Consider the following 21,832-nt stretch of genomic DNA (forward strand, 5'->3'; position numbering starts at 1 on the left):
CTAGGATTTCTTTAGGTTTAATAGCATCCTTTAGTTCTGCAGGGCGCCCAATGCCAGCTTGGTTTTGGGCACACACCCGGAACTCATATTCCTGGTTTTCATCCAAGCTGGTAACCGTGAACTCCATGCGAACAAGTTGTGCTGCAGCATTGCACCTTTTCCAGCCTTCATCAGGTGATGTGTCTTCTCGTTTTGGTCTCATTTCCACAATGTATCCAATTATTGGCGCGCCACCATCGTACACTGGTTTTCCCCACCCAAGAGTTATGGAACTTTTGGTTGTGTCGACCACTTTGAGATTGGTTGGTGGACCAGGTGGTTCTGAAAATAATAAATATATAAGGATGAATTTACCCGTCATTAACGCATACTAGTGATACTCCGATGTGTAGTTTATATTATAAAGTAGTCCCTTCTCAGTTAACCAAAGGTAGGACATTCAGCTTCTCAGTGACTGAGTCCTTATTTTCCTTCATAAGTTTAGAATCTACTGTTGTTTGTACAATTTAGGTGATTTGGTAAAAGATCTATTTGGAAAAATATTGGCTAAAGTTTTGATGTCGTGGATTTAACTTATTTGTCTAATACCTCTGTGCTCAAGATTAAGAATTGGTACAGTATCAGAAAAAGCAAGAATATCATACCTATGGGGTCTTTTGCCACCACTGGCCTTGAGGGCAAGCTTGGTTCTCCAACTCCAATTTCATTTTCTGCCTTGACACGGAACTGATATTCATGTCCTGGGAGGAGGTTCTGTACCTTGAGACGTCTCTCGGGGATTGCACTCTTGTTAACAGGGACCCATCGTACTGAATGTTTTTCCTTTTTCTCCAAAAAGTATCCTGTGATGGATTTTCCACCGTCATATTCAGGTGGGTTCCAAACCACAGTCATCTCTTCTTTGCTTACTTTGGTGACTTCTGGGGGATCCGGACGACCAGGTCTGTCATATTTGGTTTTTGCAATGACTGGTTTACTTTCTGTTGGAGGCCCTGTGCCTATTTTATTTTCTGCACGGACTCTGAAAATATATTCATTTCCTTCTATGAGACGTGTTACTGTAGCACCGGGTGTTAAGACATTAGCAGAATAGGTAGACCAAACCATTCGCTTACTCTCACATTTTTCTAGAATATAATTTTGGATTTCACAGCCACCATCATCCTCTGGTGGGTCCCAGCGAATAGTACACCGATCACTGGACACATCAACAATTTTCAGATTTCTTACAGGACCAGGCTTATCTAAAACATTGACAGTGGCATAGGCCACAAAACTGCCAGCCGTGTTAGTTGCTGTAATTACATATTTACCGCCATCACTTCGCTTTGCTTTAGAAAGAGAAAATTTGGATGAATCAGCACTGGTATCAATCTTGACCCTTGGTGATCTTGTTAAGTCTGTAGCATCTTTGTCCTTGGTCCATAAAACTTCGGGGAATGGTTTGCCTCTAACACCTGCCTCAAGTCTAATGGTGTCCCCTGCTTTGACCGTTAGCACACCACTTAATTTCAGATCAAGTACTGGTTTCTGTAAGTCTTCTTTCACAACAACTTCCTCTGTCTTCACCCAGTCACTTTCCCCACCTTCATTCTTTGTTTGCACTCTGAACTCATAAATCTGGTTTTCAACACATCTGTCAACCATATATTGGGTTTCTTTAATGCTTCCTTTATGTACTCTTTCCCATTCATCGGAGCCCTTCAGCCTCCTTTCAACGTGATAGGACAGATTTGGGCTACCACCATCATAATCAGGCCGCCGCCACTTGAGATAGACAAATGTCTTTCCTTTATCTGCAATGTGAAGGTTTTCAGGCTCACCTGGTCTATCAATAGGGTTAATAGCCAGAATTGGAGTTTTTGTTTCAATGGTTGGACCAACACCTACTTTATTCTCTGCACAAACTCGGAAATAGTATTCATTGTTGGCTAAGAGGTTGGCCTTAATTAATCGCTTAGTGGCATCTGAAGCAACAATTGACCAGCCTTTCTGGTTTGGTTTGCGATATTCCACTATGAAATTTGTTATTTCTGAGCCACCGTTATCTAGTGGGTTTTCCCAAGAAATTGTACAGTTCTCTTTGGTTACATTGCTAACCCTTAAATTCTGGCAAGGCCCAGGTCTGTCAAGAACATTAACAATGGCGGAACCTTGGGCATGCCCACTGGTATTCTTAGCTGAGATAATATACTTGCCATGATCAGCTCTAACAGCTTCTTTAATTTGTAACTCAACACGAGGTAGATCCTGAATTATGTCAACCCGCTTTTCTCGGACCAATACTTTGCCTTCCTTGGACCAAGTTATGTCTGGATCAGGTCTGCCTCTGACTCGAGCAAGAATGCGGATAGTTTGGCCCACTCTAACAGTAATAACATCACGACAGGTTACATCAAGTTCTACTTCTGGAGGATGAAGGATGTCTTTTGCAATCACAGATTCTGCTAGTTCTCTTGGCTCTCCTTCTCCCACAATATTAGCTGCCTTTATACGGAATCTGTACTCATTTCCTTCAATTAGTCCGGGTACCCTAAAGGCACACTGCCTAATGAGCTCATCTTTATTAATCCTATTCCACTGTGTTGTACCAGGTTTCTGACATTCCACTACGTAGCCTAGAATGGGGCTACCACCATCACTGAGAGGCTTTGTCCACACCAAGTCAGCTGTTTCTTTGGTCTTGTCTTTCAGTTTAGGATTAATAGGTGGTCCAGGTGGTTTGATGGGCCGGGAAGCTTTTATTGGGTCAGAACTTGGTGATGGATTGCTTAGTCCTGCAAGATTTTCAGCAAAAACCCTAAACTCATATGTGTTTCCCTCATACAGTCCAGTCACTCTAAACTTCAGGTCAGGTATGGGTGTTTTGTTGACTCTCACCCATTTCCCAGTTACTTCTCGACGTTCCACATAGTAACCAATTATTGGACTGCCACCATCAGATTTTGGCAGAGTCCAAGACACTGTTGCAGCATTTTCAGTAATGTCAGTAACCACTGGTTTACCAGGAGGAGATGGAGGACTAAACTTATGTTTAGCAACAGTAGGTACGGAGTCAAGGGGAGGGCCAACACCCATCTTATTCTCTGCTCTGACTCGGAAAATATATTCACAGCCTTTTTGCAGATGTGGGATTTTCAGCTTTGTCTTACTGCTTCCTGATGAAACAACACCCCATGTGCCTTTCCTTGTATCTTGTTTCTCAACAATATAATTTATCACAGGGCTTCCTCCGTCATCCTTAGGTGGCTGCCATGAGATAGTCATATATTCAGGGGTAACATCCAGAATATTAATAGGACCTGTTGGTGGACCAGGAACATCAAGAACAGTAAGATGTACAGCTACTGTTTTGGTGCCAGCTGCATTGGAAACTGTGATTTGATATTCCCCAGTGTCTTTCCTTAAGCAGTTCTTAATGGTAAGTACTGATGAGAAGCTGTCAGTTTCAACTGTGTAGTGTTCATCTGTTTTGATCTCACTCCCATCGGTTGTCCACTTGGCAGTGGGAATGGGTACACCTCTTATGATGGCAGGGAACCTGACTGTAGTTCCAGCTTTTACCACAAGGCCTTCAATTAATTTCACATCTAGCTCCACAGATGGAGGCACTGGAAAGTGAACATGAGAAAATCAGATGTTGATTTTCACAATATAAATATTCACAATATGAATTTTAAAAAGAAAATAATAATGCCAATCCAAAAATTACCTAGTTTTTCTTGACATTCTATTGGGATAGTTGTGTCAGGGAGACTAAGACCCACAATATTTTCAGCTTTTACACGGAATCTATAGGTCTTCCCTTGTTGCAGTCCAGTAACAACACACTCTAAGTTTGTCACAGTCTTGAACTTGATCCAGTCTTCGGTGCCCTCTTCTTGATATTCCACCAAATATCCAGTGATTGGAGAGCCGCCATCACGATCAGGCTTATTCCAAACAAGGGAGACTTCAGTCTTGTCGACATCTACATGGTGTAAGTTTTTGGGTGGCCCTGGGGGATCTTTTCAAAAGAAGAAGTTATGATGAATGAATAATATTCTCAGAAACAGTCAGAGAAAACCTTTGTATCCAGAGAAAGCAACTTACGTAGAGGATCCAGAGCCTTGATGGGTTTAGGTGTTTCAACAAAAGGACCACGTCCATACTGGTTCTCGGCAGCTACCCGGAAGAGATACTGATTGCCTTCATTAAGGTGTTTAGCCATGTGACTCTTTTTCTTGGATGTAGCTGAAAGAGGTGACCACTGGGCACTGGCAACATCTCTCCTCTCAACCACATAATTTGTAATGACAGAACCACCATCATCCAGTGGTTCCTTCCAAGTAAGGTAACAAGAATCTTTCCTAATTTCACTGACTTCCAGATCTCTAGGTGGCCCCGGCTTATCTGAAAGTGTTAAATAATGAAGTTATAATAAGTTACTTAACCCAGGTAATAGGTTGAAATATATCAAAATTTATTTTTAAAATGTTATTACATTAAATACGTAAGTATGAAAATTCGCACCTAATACGAGGACTTTTACTGAGACAGTTTTCGAACCAGCTGGATTCTCCACTGTTAAAGAATAAATTCCACCATCTTCATGGGCAGCGTTGGGAATTTCAAGCTTGCTACCAACTGGAGTAACATCAATTCTTGCTTTAGTCGGAGCCTCTCTGTCTCCCTTTCTCCAAGTTACTTTTGGGAATGGCACGCCTTTGATGACGGCACTAAGTCTTAGAGTATCACCAACCTTTATGTGTTGTTCTCGTGCCATGTTGGCATCAAGAATCAACTCGGGGGGTTCTGGAATAAAGCAAATCGTACTTTCAGATTTGATTTGTTCATGTATTTTACAATGAAGTTTATACAACTAGAAGTTTATTACAGCGGAGAAGGTTTTACTCACCAAGTCTGTCTTTTACTAGCACTGGCTCGGGAACATGAGCTGGATCTGATTCACCAGCTTCATTAACTGCCCTGACTCTGAACTTATAGGTTTGACCATCCCGAAGACCAGTGACTTTATATTTCGTTTCAGGACATGACTCAGGAGTGTGATTAGCTCTCTTCCATTCTTCATCTCCAACTTTCTGGTACTCAACAATATAACCCAGAATCTTGCTCCCACCATCATGACGTGGTGGCTGCCAGGTTAGATCAACTGAATTACATGTTGTATCAATTGCCTCAGGGTTAATAGGTGGACTTGGTTTAGCTACGTGATAAAAGAAAAAAACAAAAAGGAGTTAGAACATAGCTGAAAATGAAGTTCGATAATGTGAAAAATAAACGAATGCTTTAATACTATACCAATTGGATCTTTAGCAAAGACTGGTTTGGATGGTGGGCTTGGATCTCCAATACCAATTTCATTTTCTGCAGAAACCCGGAATTCATACTGACACCCTTCTAGAAGATCAGGAACCCTGAATTTAGTGTATGGATGGATGGGCTCTTTGGTAACTCTAGCCCATCGTTTAGACATAGTTTCCCTCTTCTCCAGGATGTAGTTGGTGATGGGCTTTCCTCCGTCATTTGGCTTGTTCCAGGTCACTAATGCAGAGTCTTTGGTAACTTCTGTAACAACTGGCTGCTCAGGTGCATCAGGAACCCCTACAACAAACATTAGCAGAGTGTGTTAAAAATGTAATTTTTCCTATTAACAATATTCAACACTGAATCACTAGAAAGAAATGTAATGCATACTGAAACGATCTTTGGCTTTCATGGAATCAGACACCAGAGGATCACTTATTCCATACAGGTTTTCAGCATATATCCGGAAAATATAATCTTTTCCTTCAAGGAGTTTAGGAACTTTGCATGTTGTTTTAGCACTTGCGGATGTCACAGGCATCCAAATGTCTTTGCCCACCTCCTTCTTCTCAATAATGTAATTGGTAATTTCACTGCCTCCATCATCTAAAGGTGGCTTCCAAGAGATAACCATGTAATCTTTGGTCACCTCATCAAAAATAACCGGTCCTACTGGTGGTCCAGGACGGTCTGCAGAAAAAAAAAAGAAAAAATGACAGCCCAAAATGTTATTTCCACTTCTGCTTTGGAAAGAACAGAATATCTATTCTTCTTGCTAAGTGATACTTACCAACAACATTGACTTGACAGAAACCTTTCCTAGAGCCTGTACTGTTCTCCACAACCACACAGTATTTGCCAGAATCTGAACGTTTGGCCTTGATCTTCTCTAGAGCAAGTGTCGTCGGAGTGGTCTTTATGTGAGTGCGATCATCTTCCAGCACATCAGCTTCATCTTTGAACCAAGTGATTTTAGGCTTTGGTTTGCCTGAGTAACGGCCAGTGAGGGCAAAAGCTTCACCAACCCGAACTGTGAGCTTATCTCTGAAGTCAAGGTCAAGCGTTGGAGGAGCTGAAATTTTAATTATAAAGGCAAGTCAGTTTTACTGATGTCTTATGGTAAATCTGTGAGTGTACAAGTTTTCAGAGCATGACTTCCATTAGACACATACCTAGGTCATCCTTGCAAGTGATTGGCTTGGTACAAAATGATGGTTTGCCTTGTCCAACAATATTCACAGCACTGACACGGTACTCATAGGTATCACCTTCTTTTAAGCCTTTCACGGTGTATTTTCTGCTAAGCAAGTTGTCCTTTGTAACCTTGTGGAACTTCTCAGTTCCAATGAGTCGGCTCTCTACGACATAGTTAATAATTTCTGATCCACCATCATACTTAGGAGGATTCCAAGTCAAAGTAACAGAATCTTTAGTAACTTCTTTGACTTCCAGATCTTCAGGACGCTCTGGTACAGCTGCAAGTAAAATACAGAATTACGATGGAAAAAAAGGTTGTGTTAAAAATGTAGTAAATTACAGTAAATAGTAAACGATACTTTTGGAGGACTGCATTTAAACATTAAATTATTTGCTGTGATAAGTAACAGAAGGCTCTCACCATAGAACTATTGGAGTTAAAAAGGATACAATCCAGTCTAATTTCCTCTGATAGATGAGGAGAGGTTTGTTGAGGCCAAATCATTTAAGAAAATTCTCCAGAGTTAGGAAAATACTTCATATTCATGCCATTAAGTGGGAAATTAAAAAAAATAGTATACATGGACGGATTTGAAGAATCCTCTATTCCCATAATGTTTTTCACAATCACATTCAAACACTACCAATATCAGATTGAGCATTCGTCTACTGAATGCTTGTCAAAGGAATGAAATGTTTGGCGCCTATACACATATTTTGTCACCATCCTTTTATTAAATATGAGTCAAGAAGTGATTAAGGATGAAATTGTTTTAAATTGCACTTACTTATTGGATCTCTGATGACAAGTGCAGTTGGTGTCTCAGTAAACGGGCCTATGCCAACACTGTTTTCAGCTGCAATTCGGAAAAAGTAGGCTTTTCCTTGAATGAGACCTTGGACAGTAGCATTTTGTCGGGTAACCGTATATGTCACTGGGGTCCATGCTCTGCGGTCAGATTCACGCTTCTCAATGACATAATTGGTGATTGGAGAGCCTCCATCATCTTCTGGAGAAAACCACGTCAGTTTGCAGGAGTCATTGGTTAGGTTGTGAGCCTGGAATGGTGTTCCAACAGGACCTGGCACATCTGGAAATAAGAGGAAACAGTTTCTAGTTGTTTGTTTTCAATGAACAACAGGGCTCAATATTTGTCACTCTCTGTGTTTAAAAAGGAGACAGAAATGTTATAAGATTTTGTGTCTATTGATTTTTTTCTTCCCCACGGTATCTATATTCAACCATATTTTTAAATGAAGTATGTTTATAATAATTACTGTTTGCCACTGTTTTAGTAGAAGCTAAAGGAACAGTAATGTGTGTGTGTGTGTGTGTGTGTGTGTGTATATATATATATATATATATAACATGGGTCTTTATATATGTATATTTATACTTTTTTTTTTTTTTTGTAATTTGTAAGTCAGGAGGGAGCTGCTGGAAGGAGAATGCACAGGAGGAGACAGGAGAAGGGGTGAGGGGTAACATGGCTACTTTTTGTGTCTAGTTTACTTTCCAGAGGGGAAAGGGAGAGAGAGCTTTTTCTAGGTAACTAGTAAATCAGTAAGCAGCACAGGAGTTCCCAAATTTCAGAAGGACCTTTGAGAGGGCTGGAATCCAACTTTGAAAGTGTACCAGTTCTCAAGTTAAAATAACAGGTATTTAGGAGCTTGAAACTAACCTAAAAGCTTGTAGGACTATTGGTCAATGAGATCTTTCTCCTTATGCCATTTTCATTAATGAAAACATAACATGTTTATATAACATTAATTATTTTCACATAAAAACTCATTGTTTGGAGTATGGTTGTGCCTGGAGACTTGCTGAGAGAGAAATCTGAGTGGGAGGGCTTCACTTTCTCAGCAAAATACTAGAATAAAGCAGCCAGCAAGAGGCATGAAAAAGTCTTGTGGAGTTCACCTCTATAGTCAGTGACTAGAACTGCAATATTGGTAATCAAATATGCTTTTCAACTAGAATACTGAAACCCTTCACAGAGATTTTTGCTTTATTATGATAATTAGCAAAGGAGGATACGCTCCCATGATGTGAAATTGATCAACCTTAGTAAATTATTAGATATTCACCTACATTTGCAGGAAAGTTGCTTTTATGAAAAAACTGTTATAAAAAACTTTGTTTTTATATAACATAAAACATAACTTTTTAATGTTATATAATGCAACATATAAAACTATTTATAGGAGTCCAACAATATAAAATATGTATAAGACGAAAAAAGGATTTTTAAAGGCTAATAGTGGTCAGTGGGATTGCGGGTGATTTTTCTTATTTTCCAAAATATTTGTAACAGTTTTACTGTAACATAGCTTTACTGTAGCTGAAGTAAAAATGTTATTTTTAAAAGCTGCATGGACAAATTAAAGGTCTTTACCTAATACATCAACGATAATGGTCTTCTTTCTTTCTCCCCCTGCATTTTTGGCAAGAAGGGAGTAGACACCTTGGTGGCTCCTCTGGCAATTCTTGATGACCATGGAGGAGCTAATGGCTGTGGTCTCAATGGTAGCTTCTTGAGGTAATGCTCTTTCATTCATGTTCCAGGTGACAGTTGGAGGAGGTTTTCCAGACACATAGGCGATGATCCGGATCACCCCTCCGGCGTGGACCACAATTCTGTCTCTGACACTGGCATCTAGCTGAAGGTCAGGTGGCACTGGAACACAGTTGAAAATTACAAATGTGGTTTTCGTTCCCAATCCAAAACACAAATATGGATAAAATAATAGAAGGGTAAATAATTACCAATTCTGTCCTTCATTTCAATGACATCTGTGACTTCTCCAGGTTCTCCAATGCCGGCAATGTTGACTGCTCTAACTCTGAATTTGTAGAAAGCTCCTTCTTTTAACCCTGTCACAACAAGCTTTGTTCCTCTCACTTCTTTATCTTTACCCTAGGGAAGGATCACATGCATTCAGGTCTTCGTAGCTTCCTGTTTTAATAGCTTTCTAAAGTATAACCAACAGCATATTTAAAACTACTCTGTTTGGGAAAATTATTGCCAGTTTAGGTTTTGGGGATCAGATATTTCAGGTAAGCCCTGAATGAAATGTCTTGCCCGTAATTGTGTTTTAATAACGATAATATAACTTAACAGATGTTTGGATTATCCATTATAAGTATGTTTTTTTCTGATTTCTTGATAAAAAATACAAGTAGAAATTAATGGCATTCAGAATAACAGCTACACTTTTAGCTTATTTATAATATATTTCCATAATGCCAAGTGTTAGCTACCTGTTCCCATTCTTCTTTTCCTTCTTCTTTATATTCAACGATGTACCCAGTTACTTTGGATCCACCATCTTTTAGTGGGGGAGACCACTCCAAATCCACAGATGATTTAGTCCAGTCTGTGACTTTGGGAATTGGAGGACCAGGAGGGGCTGGAAAGAACCAGTATACATTAGTATTCTTGACTTTTCCATGGCAGTTTGGTGGCGGGGGCGGGGGTTGGGGGGGAGGAGGAATGGTTTCAAGGCTTACCAATTGGATCTCTAGCAGTCACTGGGTCTGATGGCAGACTTGCAGGGCCCACACCAGCAGCATTGATTGCATATACACGGAACTGATAATCAGAACCTTCAATAAGACCAGTCACTTTATAAGAAACACCCAAAGTCATGGCTTTGATAGGATCTCGGTTAACTCTCTTCCATCTCTTTGAAGTGGTGTCTTTCATTTCTAGCCAGTACCCTGTCACAGGAGAGCCTCCATCATATTCTGGCTCTTCCCAGTTGACAGTCATGGAGTTGCGAGTCACACTGCTAACGGTTGGTTTATCTGGTGCTCCAGGGACAGCTGTGGAAAAGAAATCACACTGATTTATAAGAATTTATGAAAAACAACAGATAAGAGTGATTTTTATATGTAAAACATGTCCTACTTACAGAAGAGGTTTCTCGCTGTTTCAGGTTCACTGTCAAGAGGCTCCCCAACGCCAAATTTGTTCTGGGCCATGATTCGGAACACATATTCATGGCCTTCTAGCAATTTGGGAATTGTGTACGTGCACTCTTTAGGTTCACTGGAGACATGCACCCATGTCTTCCTATTAGCCTCTCTCTTCTCAATTACATAGTTTGTAATCTTAGACCCTCCATCATCCAAAGGTGGAAGCCAAGATAATGTCATTTGATCTGCTGAAACAGATTCAAACTTTATTGGGCCCACTGGAGGGCCAGGACGACCTAAAATGGTTTCAAAAAAGGAAAGAAAATATTAGAAGAATGATTTTAAAGCCCAATAATATATTTAGGACAGAAAAACATGTAGTTTTAATAAAGCCGTGCTCTCTTTACCGAGGACATTCAGTCTCATCTCCTTTGATGCTGTTCCCAGGTTATTCACAGCTGTGATGGTATATAAGCCAGTGTCACTCCTGCGAGACTGTGGAATAACTAAGGTGCACGTATCATCCACTACCAGTTTGTTGACGTGGGTGTCATAGACAACAGGTTCTTTCTTGTCAGGCTTCCTTGGAGGAGCTTTAAACCAGGTCAGTGTTGGGAATGGCACACCTTTAATTTTGGCCACAATGTTAACATCCGTTCCTTCTTCAACCTCCATGAATTCTTTTAGCTCAATTGATGGTGGGCCTAGATTATTTAAAAAAAAAAAAGTGGTCACTAGGGACAGAAAGTAGAATTTATAGTGCCTATAAAGATATTTATATCTACTATCAGCAGGCTTTGTAGCCCAGCCCAATATGAAGAACAGATTTGATTTCAACTAACTTATACCAGTTTGGAGAACAGGTATATGTGGTCATCATCCTTTATTGGACCCACACGTGGCTATGTAACCAGCTATTGCCTCTCTCTTACCTGGTGTTATTATGCATGGAGATACTGAGAAAGGGCAGAGAGAAGTGAAGATTGTAGTAGCATGATATTCCCTTTAATATATATGCATATTTCCTTAAACATGCAGAGAGTTATGAGAGGACTTACTATTTTTATTCTGAGAGAACTCCCTTCCTAAGAAATACAACTGCTAGTAGAGGCAAAGCAACTTTCCATTTTCCATGAATCTAGTGGAAGAATGTGCAAAGAGGGCAGTGACTACACCCCTCCTAATTTTAGAAGAGGGAACTGAACAAACACAGCAGTAGGGATGGTAACAATAATAGACGAAGAATTATTACATTTGCTGTCTATATTTATTAAAATGGATGTATCTTTTTCTTAGAGAAAAAGAAACTTGATTGTGAAGATAAATGGGTCTCAAAATTTGCTGAGCAGATAACTGCTTACTTTCTTCCCCTTTTTGAGGATGATGCAGAAAATCATAGTAAGGAAATTCCAAACATCATCTCCTTCAAATAAGGGAAAGGTGTAACATATAAGGAAATAGGATAATTCTGTAGAAGGTGAGGGAATGAGTGATTAAGATGGCCACGTTCACACTCCACTCACAGTAGCCTCCTGACGTACAGATACTTCTCTTTTTCTCTTTGGACTAATACTAAATTTCTAGGAAGGCATTCCTAAAGAGGACATTCTTGGTTAATATGCCGGGACTTACATGTCTGGTCTTTGACAGTCACTGGGCCCACAGTGGCTGAAGGTTTGCTGACTCCTGCAGCGTTGACAGCCTTGACCCTGAATTCATACTGGCCGCCCTCAATGAGGTCTTCAACAGTAAATTCCAGTTCTTCCACATCACGCTTGTTGCACTGTTTCCATGCCTCTTTCTTTTTCCCAGTAGGGTCCCATGCAAGGCACTCAACAATATAGTGGGTGACAGGGGAGCCCCCATCATTCTTTGGGGGTTTCCATGATAGGTGTATGGTGTTCTTTGTTATGAGGCCAATCTTGAGTTTAATGGGGGGGTCAGGAGGATCTTTAAATATAGGGAAAGGAAGTATTAAGCATTGTTTATAATGATATACTTCAAATTTGAGAAATTAATCTTGGATTAAAAAAAAACTTACATATTGGGTCTCTGGCTGTGGTCCTCTGAATGGTTTCTGCAGGTGGACCAACACCAAAACGGTTTTCTGCACGCACGCGGAAGAAATACTGCTGTTCAGAGATGAGATCAGGAACCACAAATGTGGTGCTTCCACAGTTTGGATTGACCTTAGTCCAGGCTTTTCCATCGATAGTCTTCTTCTCTATAACATAGCCTTTGATCCTGTCTCCTCCATCGTCATCTGGCATCTTCCATGTGAGTCTGCAACTACCCCTTGTGATGTCACTGACTTTCAGATCTTTGGGTGGCCCTGGTACATCTGTTGGATGCAAATCACCACGTAAGCAATGTCATTTTGTTTAAAATAGTTTGTTCTCATTCTATGGTCACGTTTAAAATCTTTCTTACCCATGACTTTGACCCTGCAATGTGCTGTCTTCTGTCCTGCTTTATTCTTGGCTGTGATGCTGTATTTGCCTGAGTGAGCTCGTGTGCATTCCGGAATAATAATTACTGATGAGTTTTCAGCAGTCTCCACCTATACAGAGAAAAGAGTAGTCATACATTGGATGAAATGAGAGCAGTGCTGCAGTCAACTGTGTTCTGAATCACTTCCATTTTTTCTTTTTACCTGTGCATCCTCAGGTACGTCATGAACTCCTTCCTGTTAGAAAAGAAGATCGTTGTAGTATTAATATTCCTTAGAGTGAATCAATGGGAGACACAGAAAATTATATTTTTCTTACCTTCACTGCCTTCTTTGCCTTTCCATCAAACTCCCACGATGATTTTGGTGTTGGGCGTCCCTTGATGACAGCAGGAATCCTAATTTGGGAGCCAGCTTGACAAACCAGACAGTCTTGTGCTCCAATGTCAATAAAAACTTCTGGTACCTCTGTAATACCATGAATAATAGAACAGGATTTAGCTTACCTTTTTCAAAAAAGTAAGTGACCTATCCCCGGGAAATTACTTTCGTAATCAGAGCAAAGGATACGTAAACGCAATAAAGGACGAGTACCTTGAATGTCTGTGGCAGGGATCTCTCCAGTTGTATCGCTTGGCTCGGATTCCCCGGCTTCATTGACAGCTTTCACTCTGAATCTGTACTTGCGGAGTTCTTTCAGATTTGGCACCACACATTCACAGGTGGTTAGCAGTTTGTCTGGCTCATTTACTTTTTTCCAGTCAGTACTGCCTTCTTCTTGCATCTCTACAATGTAGCCTTTGATTGGACTGCCACCATCTTTGGCTGGAGGTTTCCATGCCAGCGAGATGCTGGACTTTGTTTTATCTTTGACCTCTGGGCAAGAAGGTGGCCCAGGTGGATCTAAGAAGAAGAAAAAAACAAAGTGTAACAAATTTTGAAGCCAATGGAATGCCAGATTTAATCTACTGGATACTAAAGTAGGAATTCCGAAGGAATAAATTACCTTCCAGAGAAGAGAATATAAGAAATAGTATCTTTGCATTTCGCATTAATGTAAAACAAAAGAAAGCAAACAACTAACTGGGATTAAAGAGACTATACACTATCTCTAGATAGCTTTTTACCAATTGTATATAAATAGAATATACATTTATTTTAAGATCCCTTTGAAGAGACTGAAATATTCTCTACTAAAAACTTGTTTTAATTTCCATTAACAAAAGATTTTATTTATCTGATAGAGGGAGAGGGAGAAGCAGCCTCCCCACTGAGCGGGGAGCCCGATGCAGGGCTTGATCCCAGGACCCTGGGACTATGACCTGAGCCAAAGGCAGCCGCTTAACTGACTGAGCCACTCAGGTGCCCCTAATTTACGTTAAAATTTTAAAAAAATGATTTCGTTATTAGCTGATAAATCCTTGAACACAGACTGAGTGTATGCCCTTTAGGGAAAAGATCGATGCATAACAATCCTTTACATTTCTGACAGTGCTTTACCATTATAGAAAGCCTTTTTAACCCTAGCTCTTCCTGTCTAGTGCTTAGCACAGTTCCTTGCACATAGCAAACGTTCGATATGAGCTTGCTGAATGAATGAATGACTACTTCATTTTAAATATATGCTCCATATAGAACTTAGAGTATTTTAAATCTTTTTAACAAGTAGCTGAATTTTTTTTTCTACAGAGAATCTAATCAGATATATAGCAAATATAATTAATCATTAAGGCCACGGTATTTTAGTTTTTGAACTGATCTGCTAAGTAGAGCTTTCAGAAGAATTTTTTTTTCTTTTATTTGACCTCACAGACTGTGCCTGAGAATCTCATATCTTTGGTCAAATATGCTGTTGAAAAGTTAACATTTTGCTTTTTGTTGAACTCCAACTAGAGGGTCTCTTTAGGGAGGGAGATCATTTCCATAGTATCTAATGGGATAGGGGTATGGGAACCGAGAGGAGCTTATAGTCTAGGGTCTTTATCATTGCGATTCCTCAGAAATATACACACGTATAGCTGTGTGTGTAGTGTGTATATATGTATATACATACACACATATAGAGTATCAGAAGTACATATATGTAAGTATAGGGTTTTTACTTTAATAAGCTGGCATAGAAAAATGCAAGAAATTTAAGAGCAGAATTATCCATTTAGTGTCTGTGCTCTTTGTAAGCTCTAGAAATGGAAGCAGACTTACATATAGGATCTCCTGCAATAGCTGGATCTGATGGTTCACTGGGAGGACCAACTCCTGCAGCATTTATTGCCATTGCTCTGAACTGGTATTTAACACCTTCAATCAAGCGGGGAACGTTGAATTCCACGCCTTTCAATCCCACTTTGGTTATTGGTGCTCGGCTAACACGTGACCAGTAGGCACTTCCCTCTTCTCGCTTTTCCAGCCAGTAGCCCGTAATTGGAGAGCCTCCATTGTCCAGAGGAGGAGTCCAGCTCACTAGCATCGACCCTTTGGTGCGCTCCAGAACTTTTGGTTTTCCCGGAGGTCCAGGGAGGCGGAAGGGATCTTGAATGACAACTTTATCTGATTTGCAGTCATCACTGATTCCATATTTATTCACTGCCCTAACTCGGAACTCATACTGACCGTTGGGGATAAGTTTCCAGACCTAGAAATCAGATGAATAATGATTTCTTAAAAACAACATACTTATGTTGATTTCACTTATGTTAAAATTCAAGTTCTTTTCGTAGGGAAGACAATGAAATTATTAAAATCAAGTAAATATATAGTTTAAAAATACATAGACTCAAATGTGGAGAAGGCATCCACAACTAATTATTGAACACTACATCAAAAACTAGTGAAGTACTATATGTTGGCTAATTGAATTTAAATAAAAAATTTAAAAAAATATATGTGTATTTATTGTTCCTAACAGTGGATCTCTCAAAAGAGAATTGGTTTACCAAATAGTATTTACTAAGTTGCCTTATGCGCATGGTGCTAAAAACTACGATAAATCTTTTTTATGTGCAGTTTTGAGTTTAAGCATTAAATTCCAAGACTATGCCAGAATGGTGTTAATTTAGAGTCATGTCCTTTTAATGTGTATAAGAAAACATTTAGGATAATTTACCCCATATTTCCTCTCTACAGCAGAGTTGGTGACTTCCTCCCATTCACTTTTCTTCCTGCTTGCATCACGTTTGTCAATGACATAATGGGTGATTTCACTGCCACCATTGTCTAGAGGGGCATCCCATGTCAAGTAGCAAGATTCAGCTTTAATGTCAGTAACAGCAAGATTTCTTGGTGGTGATGGACGATCTGGAAAGGAGCCAAGAGAGGAGAATGAGAAGACAATTCTTAGACACTGGACTTGGTTTTGAGCAAAGGAAGCAGGTCCCTTACCATATACTTCCACGTGAACGTTTCGGAACACTGAGCCCAGGCGATTGGAAGCAGTAATGGTGTAAGTGCCTTTGTCTTCCCGGACGGCTTTGGGAATGATAAGCTCGGTCTTTGCCTCACTTCGGGATACTTCTTCCTTTGTTATCTTAAGTGCATCTGTGGGTTTTTCAATCACAGTTTCATTCTTGGACCACTCAATCTTAGGCATCGGAAGGCCTGTCACATCTGCAGGGATATTAACAGGCTCTCCTGCCTTAACTTTGATAGTGTCTCCTCGAACAGACAGGCGCAACTTAATAGTTGGAGGCACTGTAAAGAGAAGGGAAAGAAAAAGTCATAAGATGTTTGCTCAACCTATGAGATAAAGGCAGCACCATAAAGTGCGCTCAAATCAGGCTCAGATTCCACACCTTCATCGTCTTGTATGACCACATTAAGAGGCAGGGATGGTTCACTTTCCCCAACTGCATTGACGGCTTTGACGCGGAATTCATACATTTGGTGTTCATCGAGATCTTCAACCAGAAGAGATGTGGTTGGGCAGAGTTGCTTGTTAACTCTTTCAAAGTTGGGTTTGTCGTGACGCCGTTTTTCAATGATATAGCCTTGGATGGGACTGCCACCGTTACTGCGGGGCTCTTTCCAGTCAAGGGTGATAGTGGACTTCGTCCTTTCTGTGTATGTGAGCCTCTCAGGAGACGTTGGAGGACCTTAAATCAGAGGCAAGTTGAAATGACAAGCATCAAATATTCATGTAAGAGATAGTATTTCACTTCAAATTAGTTATGTGAAAAATAGGTTTCTGTTTGGCATAACCTTACATCCATCTTTAAAATCCTTCTGAAAACCTATCAGTTACAGAATGATTACAGGCAGAGTTTTTCTTAGTAAGCTTTACAGTCAAAATTGTGGATTAAAAATAAATCGAAGGGCTTGTATGCTTTTGTTATTTTTACCACTTTAGATCTTTTACACCTCTGTCACTGGGAGAGCTTCTGATCCTAATGAATAGAAGAGAAGGTCTGTGAAGTTTTGCCTTGGACAACCAGCTGAGCTCAAAGTGTTTCCGTGATTAACAGACAGTGGATAGCACTACTGAACACCCTTTGAACCAAGTTGCCTCCAAGCGGGGGTTTAAAATGGAGTAGAAAGAGAATTTATGCAATGCTGCTGTAGTTTTGTGCCCAAAGGACAAAACAAAGAAGAAGTGTGAATGCTAACACTAGACCTAATCCTCTCCTGTTGATGATTATCGCAACCCGAAGCCGAGCTGTGTGGTGGAAGCTCAGCTCTGCTCCCTCTCGTACAGCTTGACCCACGGCAGACACGTGTGAGATGAACTGTCGCAGTGAGGCTGTAATTTTCTGTTTTTGGTTGGTAGGGAGGTGGTGGTGGAGGAGGAATAAAGCCTCTGTTTCTTGGGGAGTGGGTTGGGGGAGTTTCTTGGATGGGTTGTCAGGATGTATCTCCAAGTGTGTGCAATGTTAGGGTTTCACATTTGCTCCTACTAAGGAGATTTCCTTTCCTTAGATTTCTATTCTCTGGTGGCTTTTTCTGATTCTGGGCCTCCGTATCCTTCCAGTGTGGAGACTATTTGAGGGCTAAAGGAAGGCTAAGACATTTGTCATAAGGCTGTTGTCGATCCTGTAATCTTTCAAAAATAATGAACTCCCTTTAAGTACTAAAGTTATTAAGTGAATTACTCCAGTGTATTCTATTGCAGAGATGGAGTATGTCTAACTATTTTTAGGTTATTACTAAGCTGCAGTAGATTCAGGTTTTTCAGTATGCAAAACCATGCACGGATTTCTGCAAAAATTACAGTGAGCCAAAAATTACATTGAAATTATAGCAAATACAGTATTCTTAAAGTTGCTGGTAGTTATTTGATTTACCTTTCTTATCACTCTCTAGCTATAGATCATGGGACTCCTGGGGAGTTTGAAATAAGGCTCAATAAATAAATGACATAACTAGAAGCAAACACAAAGAAAACACAATGAAAACCTCTTTTACCTAGTGGATCAACTGCAAGAATTGGTCCTACTTCAACAGGAGGGCCACAGCCAAACTTGTTCTTGGCAATCACACGGAACATATATTCTTGCCCCTCAATGAGGCCTGTGATGTCACATTTAGATCTCTCAGTCTCAATTGGTTGTCTCCAGGTATGCATCTTAGCATCTTTTCTTTCAATAATGAATCCTGTGATTTCACTTCCTCCATCATCTGCGGGATCAGACCAGTTAAGTAAACACATCTTTCTGTTTGTTACAACAGGTTTTAAGTCAAGAACTGGTCCAGGAACATCTGAAAAAATAAAAAAAAAAAAACCATAAAAATCAATGCGCTCAATTCTATCACTTAGGAGAACCCTATGAAAATCCATGTAACATTCCTTACCAAAAACTTCTACTCTGGCTGCCGCGGATTTGGAACCACAGCTATTGGTAGCTGTGATCACGTATCTGCCATGATCTTTTCTCAATGCACTCTTGATAATTAGATCAGATTTGTTTCCAACGTTCTCTATTACAACGCGGTCTTTATCCAGCTCCCCTTCTTCTATGGTCCATACTCTGGTAGGCACCGGACGACCAGTTACCACAGCTGGAATTCTCAGAGTCTTTCCAGCCATTATTTGTATTCCAGCTTTGACAGAAACATCTAGTTCCACGGTCGGAGGCTCTGTTTGAAAGAGAACAGTAATATGTTAGCCCAAGAAAGATGGAAAAAAAAAATCCCATATTAGGAAAATATCCATAATCTTACTCATGTAACTGTTAAATTACCTTGTGGTTCAGCCACAGTAACAGGTCCTGTCTCTCCCGGTGGTCCTTCACCTGCAGCGTTGACAGCACTCACTCGAAGTTTATAATCGGCACCCTCTCGGATTTCTCTGACAGTGTACTGACGGGGCTTGATCATCTTCTCCGTGCAGCGTGACCATTCATTTGTGCCAACCAGCTGCTTATCAACAAAGTAGCCAACAATTTCCCCACCACCATTGAAAGCTGGGGGTTCCCATTCTAGATCAATAGTTGTAGAGCTTGTGTCCGTGACTCTTGGGACAGGTGGCCCCGGTGGAGCTAGAATGAATGCAGATACACAAATCAGAACTCACTGAAGCTTTTAAAATGGACAACGTACTCTATCCACTTTTCCCCAGAATGCATTGCATGTAATATGGGTAAGTACTGTCTGTGAAACTTTTAAGTTATATATATAGAGATGTTTAGGGGGTGGGGGAATGGGATAGACTGGTGATGGGTAGTAAGGAGGGCACGTATTGCATGGTGCACTGGGTGTTATACACAACTAATGAATCATCGAACTTTACATCAAAAACCAGGGATGTACTGTATGGTGGTGACTAACATAATAAAAAAAACATTAAAATAAAAAATACAGATGTTTAAAATTTTCCATTGTAACCTTAATGTGTGTCTGTATTCATTGTTAGAATTTTGCTTGATTTTTTTTTTTTGGTAAGTTTAAGGTATACAACATGATGATTTGATACATATATTGCAAAATGATCACCACAACGTTAGTTTTTACCTCCATCCCCTTACACAGTTATCATTCTTTTGGTAGTGATAACATTCAAGATCTACTCTCTTAAGAGCTTTCAAGCATGTAATATAGTACTTAAGTGACTTAATTATAGTCACCATGCTGTACCCCGCTCACTTTGTAAGAAAGTACTTACAGATTGGATCACGTGCTGTTTTGGGATCTGAAGGGGGACTGAACTTTCCAGGTCCAGCTGCATTTTCGGCACATACTCTGAAGACGTAGGTGAGTCCTTCTAATAGGCCTTCTACATTGGTCTTCAAAGAATTCAGAAGGCTTCTGTTGACACGAGTCCAATGTGTACTATTAACCTCACGTTTTTCAAGCCAATAACCCAAGATGGGACTTCCATTATCTTTTGGTTCATTCCATTTCACTAGCATACTGTTGCTGGTTACATCTTCTACAATGGGCTTATCGGGTGCATCAGGTGGTTCTGAAAAAAGAACAATAGCATGTTTGAATTAATTCCCTAGTATGATATAAAAACTCAAGTTTATAAGCTATGATAACATATATACCCATGCATATGATAAAAACGCAAAGTGTAGATGCTAAAAGAACCTTACCAAATGGATCTTTAGCTATAAGTGGCTTTGAAACACATGGTGGTCCAGGCCCAAACCTATTTTCAGCTCTTACACGGAAGAGGTACTCTTTTCCTTCAATCAGTTTTGTCACTGAGTATTTGCAGTGTCTAAGTGTTGAAGTGACAGTAATCCACTCTGAGTCAGGTTTTGTCTTGTCTTTCTTTTCCAAAGTGTAGTTTATAATTTCACTGCCGCCATCATCAAGGGGTGGTTCCCATTTACAGAGGACGGAGTTCTTTCTAATATCTTCAAATACAAAGTTGATTGGTGGTCCCGGTGTATCTAATATTTCAAAAAACAGCAGTGATTAAAAATTTGAGTAGAAGTGGTTGCAATGGAAAATATCAATGTCAGCATGCCCCTTTAACATAAACTTCTGTTTTCCTACATCTGTCTTTGTATCACATTAGCTAACAACAAGTTTGGTTGATTTCATCTACGTAGCTGGGAGGAAAAATGGGACTGAGGATACCTTGCTGAGGCTATTTCCTACTTCTTTTATCCCCCTCCCCTGGCCCAAACCCCTTTTATATGTTTTACTAAAACTCTTGTATAGACTTTCTTCCATTGAGAAGTGTAGTTGTACCTACTTACCCAGCACACAGACAGTACAAGGAGCTTTGGCAATACCATGGTCATTTTCAGCTTTGATCATATACAGGCCATGGTCAGGTCGGAGAGAATCTCGGACGCGTAGCTGAGATTCTCCCTTTTTACTGTTGTCGATACTCAAACGTTCTGTCAGCTGCAGGACAAATGGTTCCTCTTCTTCTTGAACTTCACCCCTCTTCCTCCTAATTGTGGGTGCTACTCGCTTCTTAATTTCTTCTGGTGTAATGACTTTTTCATCCTTTAGCCACGTAATAGTTGGGTAAGGTGACCCGGAGATGGTTGCGTCAAGTGCTATTTCATCACCCCGTTTCACTTCAAGGCTTGTTCTCATAATGACCTTCGGGGCATCTGTAATGATTTAAAAACAGTAATTGCTTTCAATTCTGATCATAACATCCGACAAAACATTATCTCTTTTATGGTACAATGGGAAAACGGCAGCCCCATTAAACAAAACTTACCAATAGGATCTACAGCTTTGGTTGGAGGAGTGGCCCGAGAAGGTTCACTAATGCCAGCAGCATTTTCTGCTCGCACTCGGAATTGGTATTCCTTTCCCTCTTCAAGTCCTTTTGCTGTATAGGTCAGGACAGGTACTAGGTGTTCATTGCATCTCTTCCATTTGTCTTCACCCTTAGCAATCTTTTCTATGATGTAACCCATTATTTTGCTCCCTCCATCGTACAAAGGCGGCTTCCACGTAATAGTCATTGCCTTAGCTGTAGGATTATGAACCTCAACATCTATAGGTGGATCAGGGGGCTCTGAAGAATAAGGAAAAACCTGTTAATATGTACGTTTTTA

The 21,832-nt window shown here is 40.2% G+C and overlaps 1 protein-coding gene across 2 annotated transcripts in view; it reads right to left on the reverse strand.

Annotated features, from left to right (window-relative positions):
• Positions 1–21,832, reverse strand: part of TTN (titin) — a 268,971-nt gene that overhangs the window by 60,168 nt on the left and 186,971 nt on the right. For both annotated transcript variants that reach the window (XM_087861792.1, XM_087861790.1), the window contains 34 exons: positions 21,490–21,792; positions 21,011–21,376; positions 20,396–20,698; positions 19,963–20,262; positions 19,043–19,339; positions 18,654–18,938; positions 18,267–18,560; positions 16,661–16,960; positions 16,251–16,559; positions 15,976–16,166; positions 15,075–15,504; positions 13,467–13,775; positions 13,192–13,340; positions 13,077–13,109; positions 12,854–12,983; positions 12,465–12,764; positions 12,056–12,373; positions 10,831–11,127; positions 10,420–10,719; positions 10,016–10,330; positions 9,767–9,915; positions 9,272–9,422; positions 8,901–9,182; positions 7,293–7,595; positions 6,480–6,782; positions 6,098–6,379; positions 5,698–5,997; positions 5,302–5,604; positions 4,898–5,206; positions 4,513–4,794; positions 4,093–4,392; positions 3,713–4,006; positions 645–3,611; positions 1–321 (listed from right to left, as the gene is read on the reverse strand). In XM_087861792.1, coding sequence (XP_087717918.1) covers positions 1–321; positions 645–3,611; positions 3,713–4,006; positions 4,093–4,392; positions 4,513–4,794; positions 4,898–5,206; positions 5,302–5,604; positions 5,698–5,997; positions 6,098–6,379; positions 6,480–6,782; positions 7,293–7,595; positions 8,901–9,182; positions 9,272–9,422; positions 9,767–9,915; positions 10,016–10,330; positions 10,420–10,719; positions 10,831–11,127; positions 12,056–12,373; positions 12,465–12,764; positions 12,854–12,983; positions 13,077–13,109; positions 13,192–13,340; positions 13,467–13,775; positions 15,075–15,504; positions 15,976–16,166; positions 16,251–16,559; positions 16,661–16,960; positions 18,267–18,560; positions 18,654–18,938; positions 19,043–19,339; positions 19,963–20,262; positions 20,396–20,698; positions 21,011–21,376; positions 21,490–21,792 — 12,075 coding nt within the window. The remainder of the gene's footprint in view (positions 322–644; positions 3,612–3,712; positions 4,007–4,092; positions 4,393–4,512; positions 4,795–4,897; positions 5,207–5,301; positions 5,605–5,697; positions 5,998–6,097; positions 6,380–6,479; positions 6,783–7,292; positions 7,596–8,900; positions 9,183–9,271; positions 9,423–9,766; positions 9,916–10,015; positions 10,331–10,419; positions 10,720–10,830; positions 11,128–12,055; positions 12,374–12,464; positions 12,765–12,853; positions 12,984–13,076; positions 13,110–13,191; positions 13,341–13,466; positions 13,776–15,074; positions 15,505–15,975; positions 16,167–16,250; positions 16,560–16,660; positions 16,961–18,266; positions 18,561–18,653; positions 18,939–19,042; positions 19,340–19,962; positions 20,263–20,395; positions 20,699–21,010; positions 21,377–21,489; positions 21,793–21,832) is intronic.

This window comes from Ursus americanus, chromosome 1, assembly GCF_024610735.1.
Source record: "Ursus americanus isolate L20-20 chromosome 1, mUrsAme1.1.p, whole genome shotgun sequence".
Taxonomy (NCBI): domain Eukaryota; kingdom Metazoa; phylum Chordata; class Mammalia; order Carnivora; family Ursidae; genus Ursus; species Ursus americanus.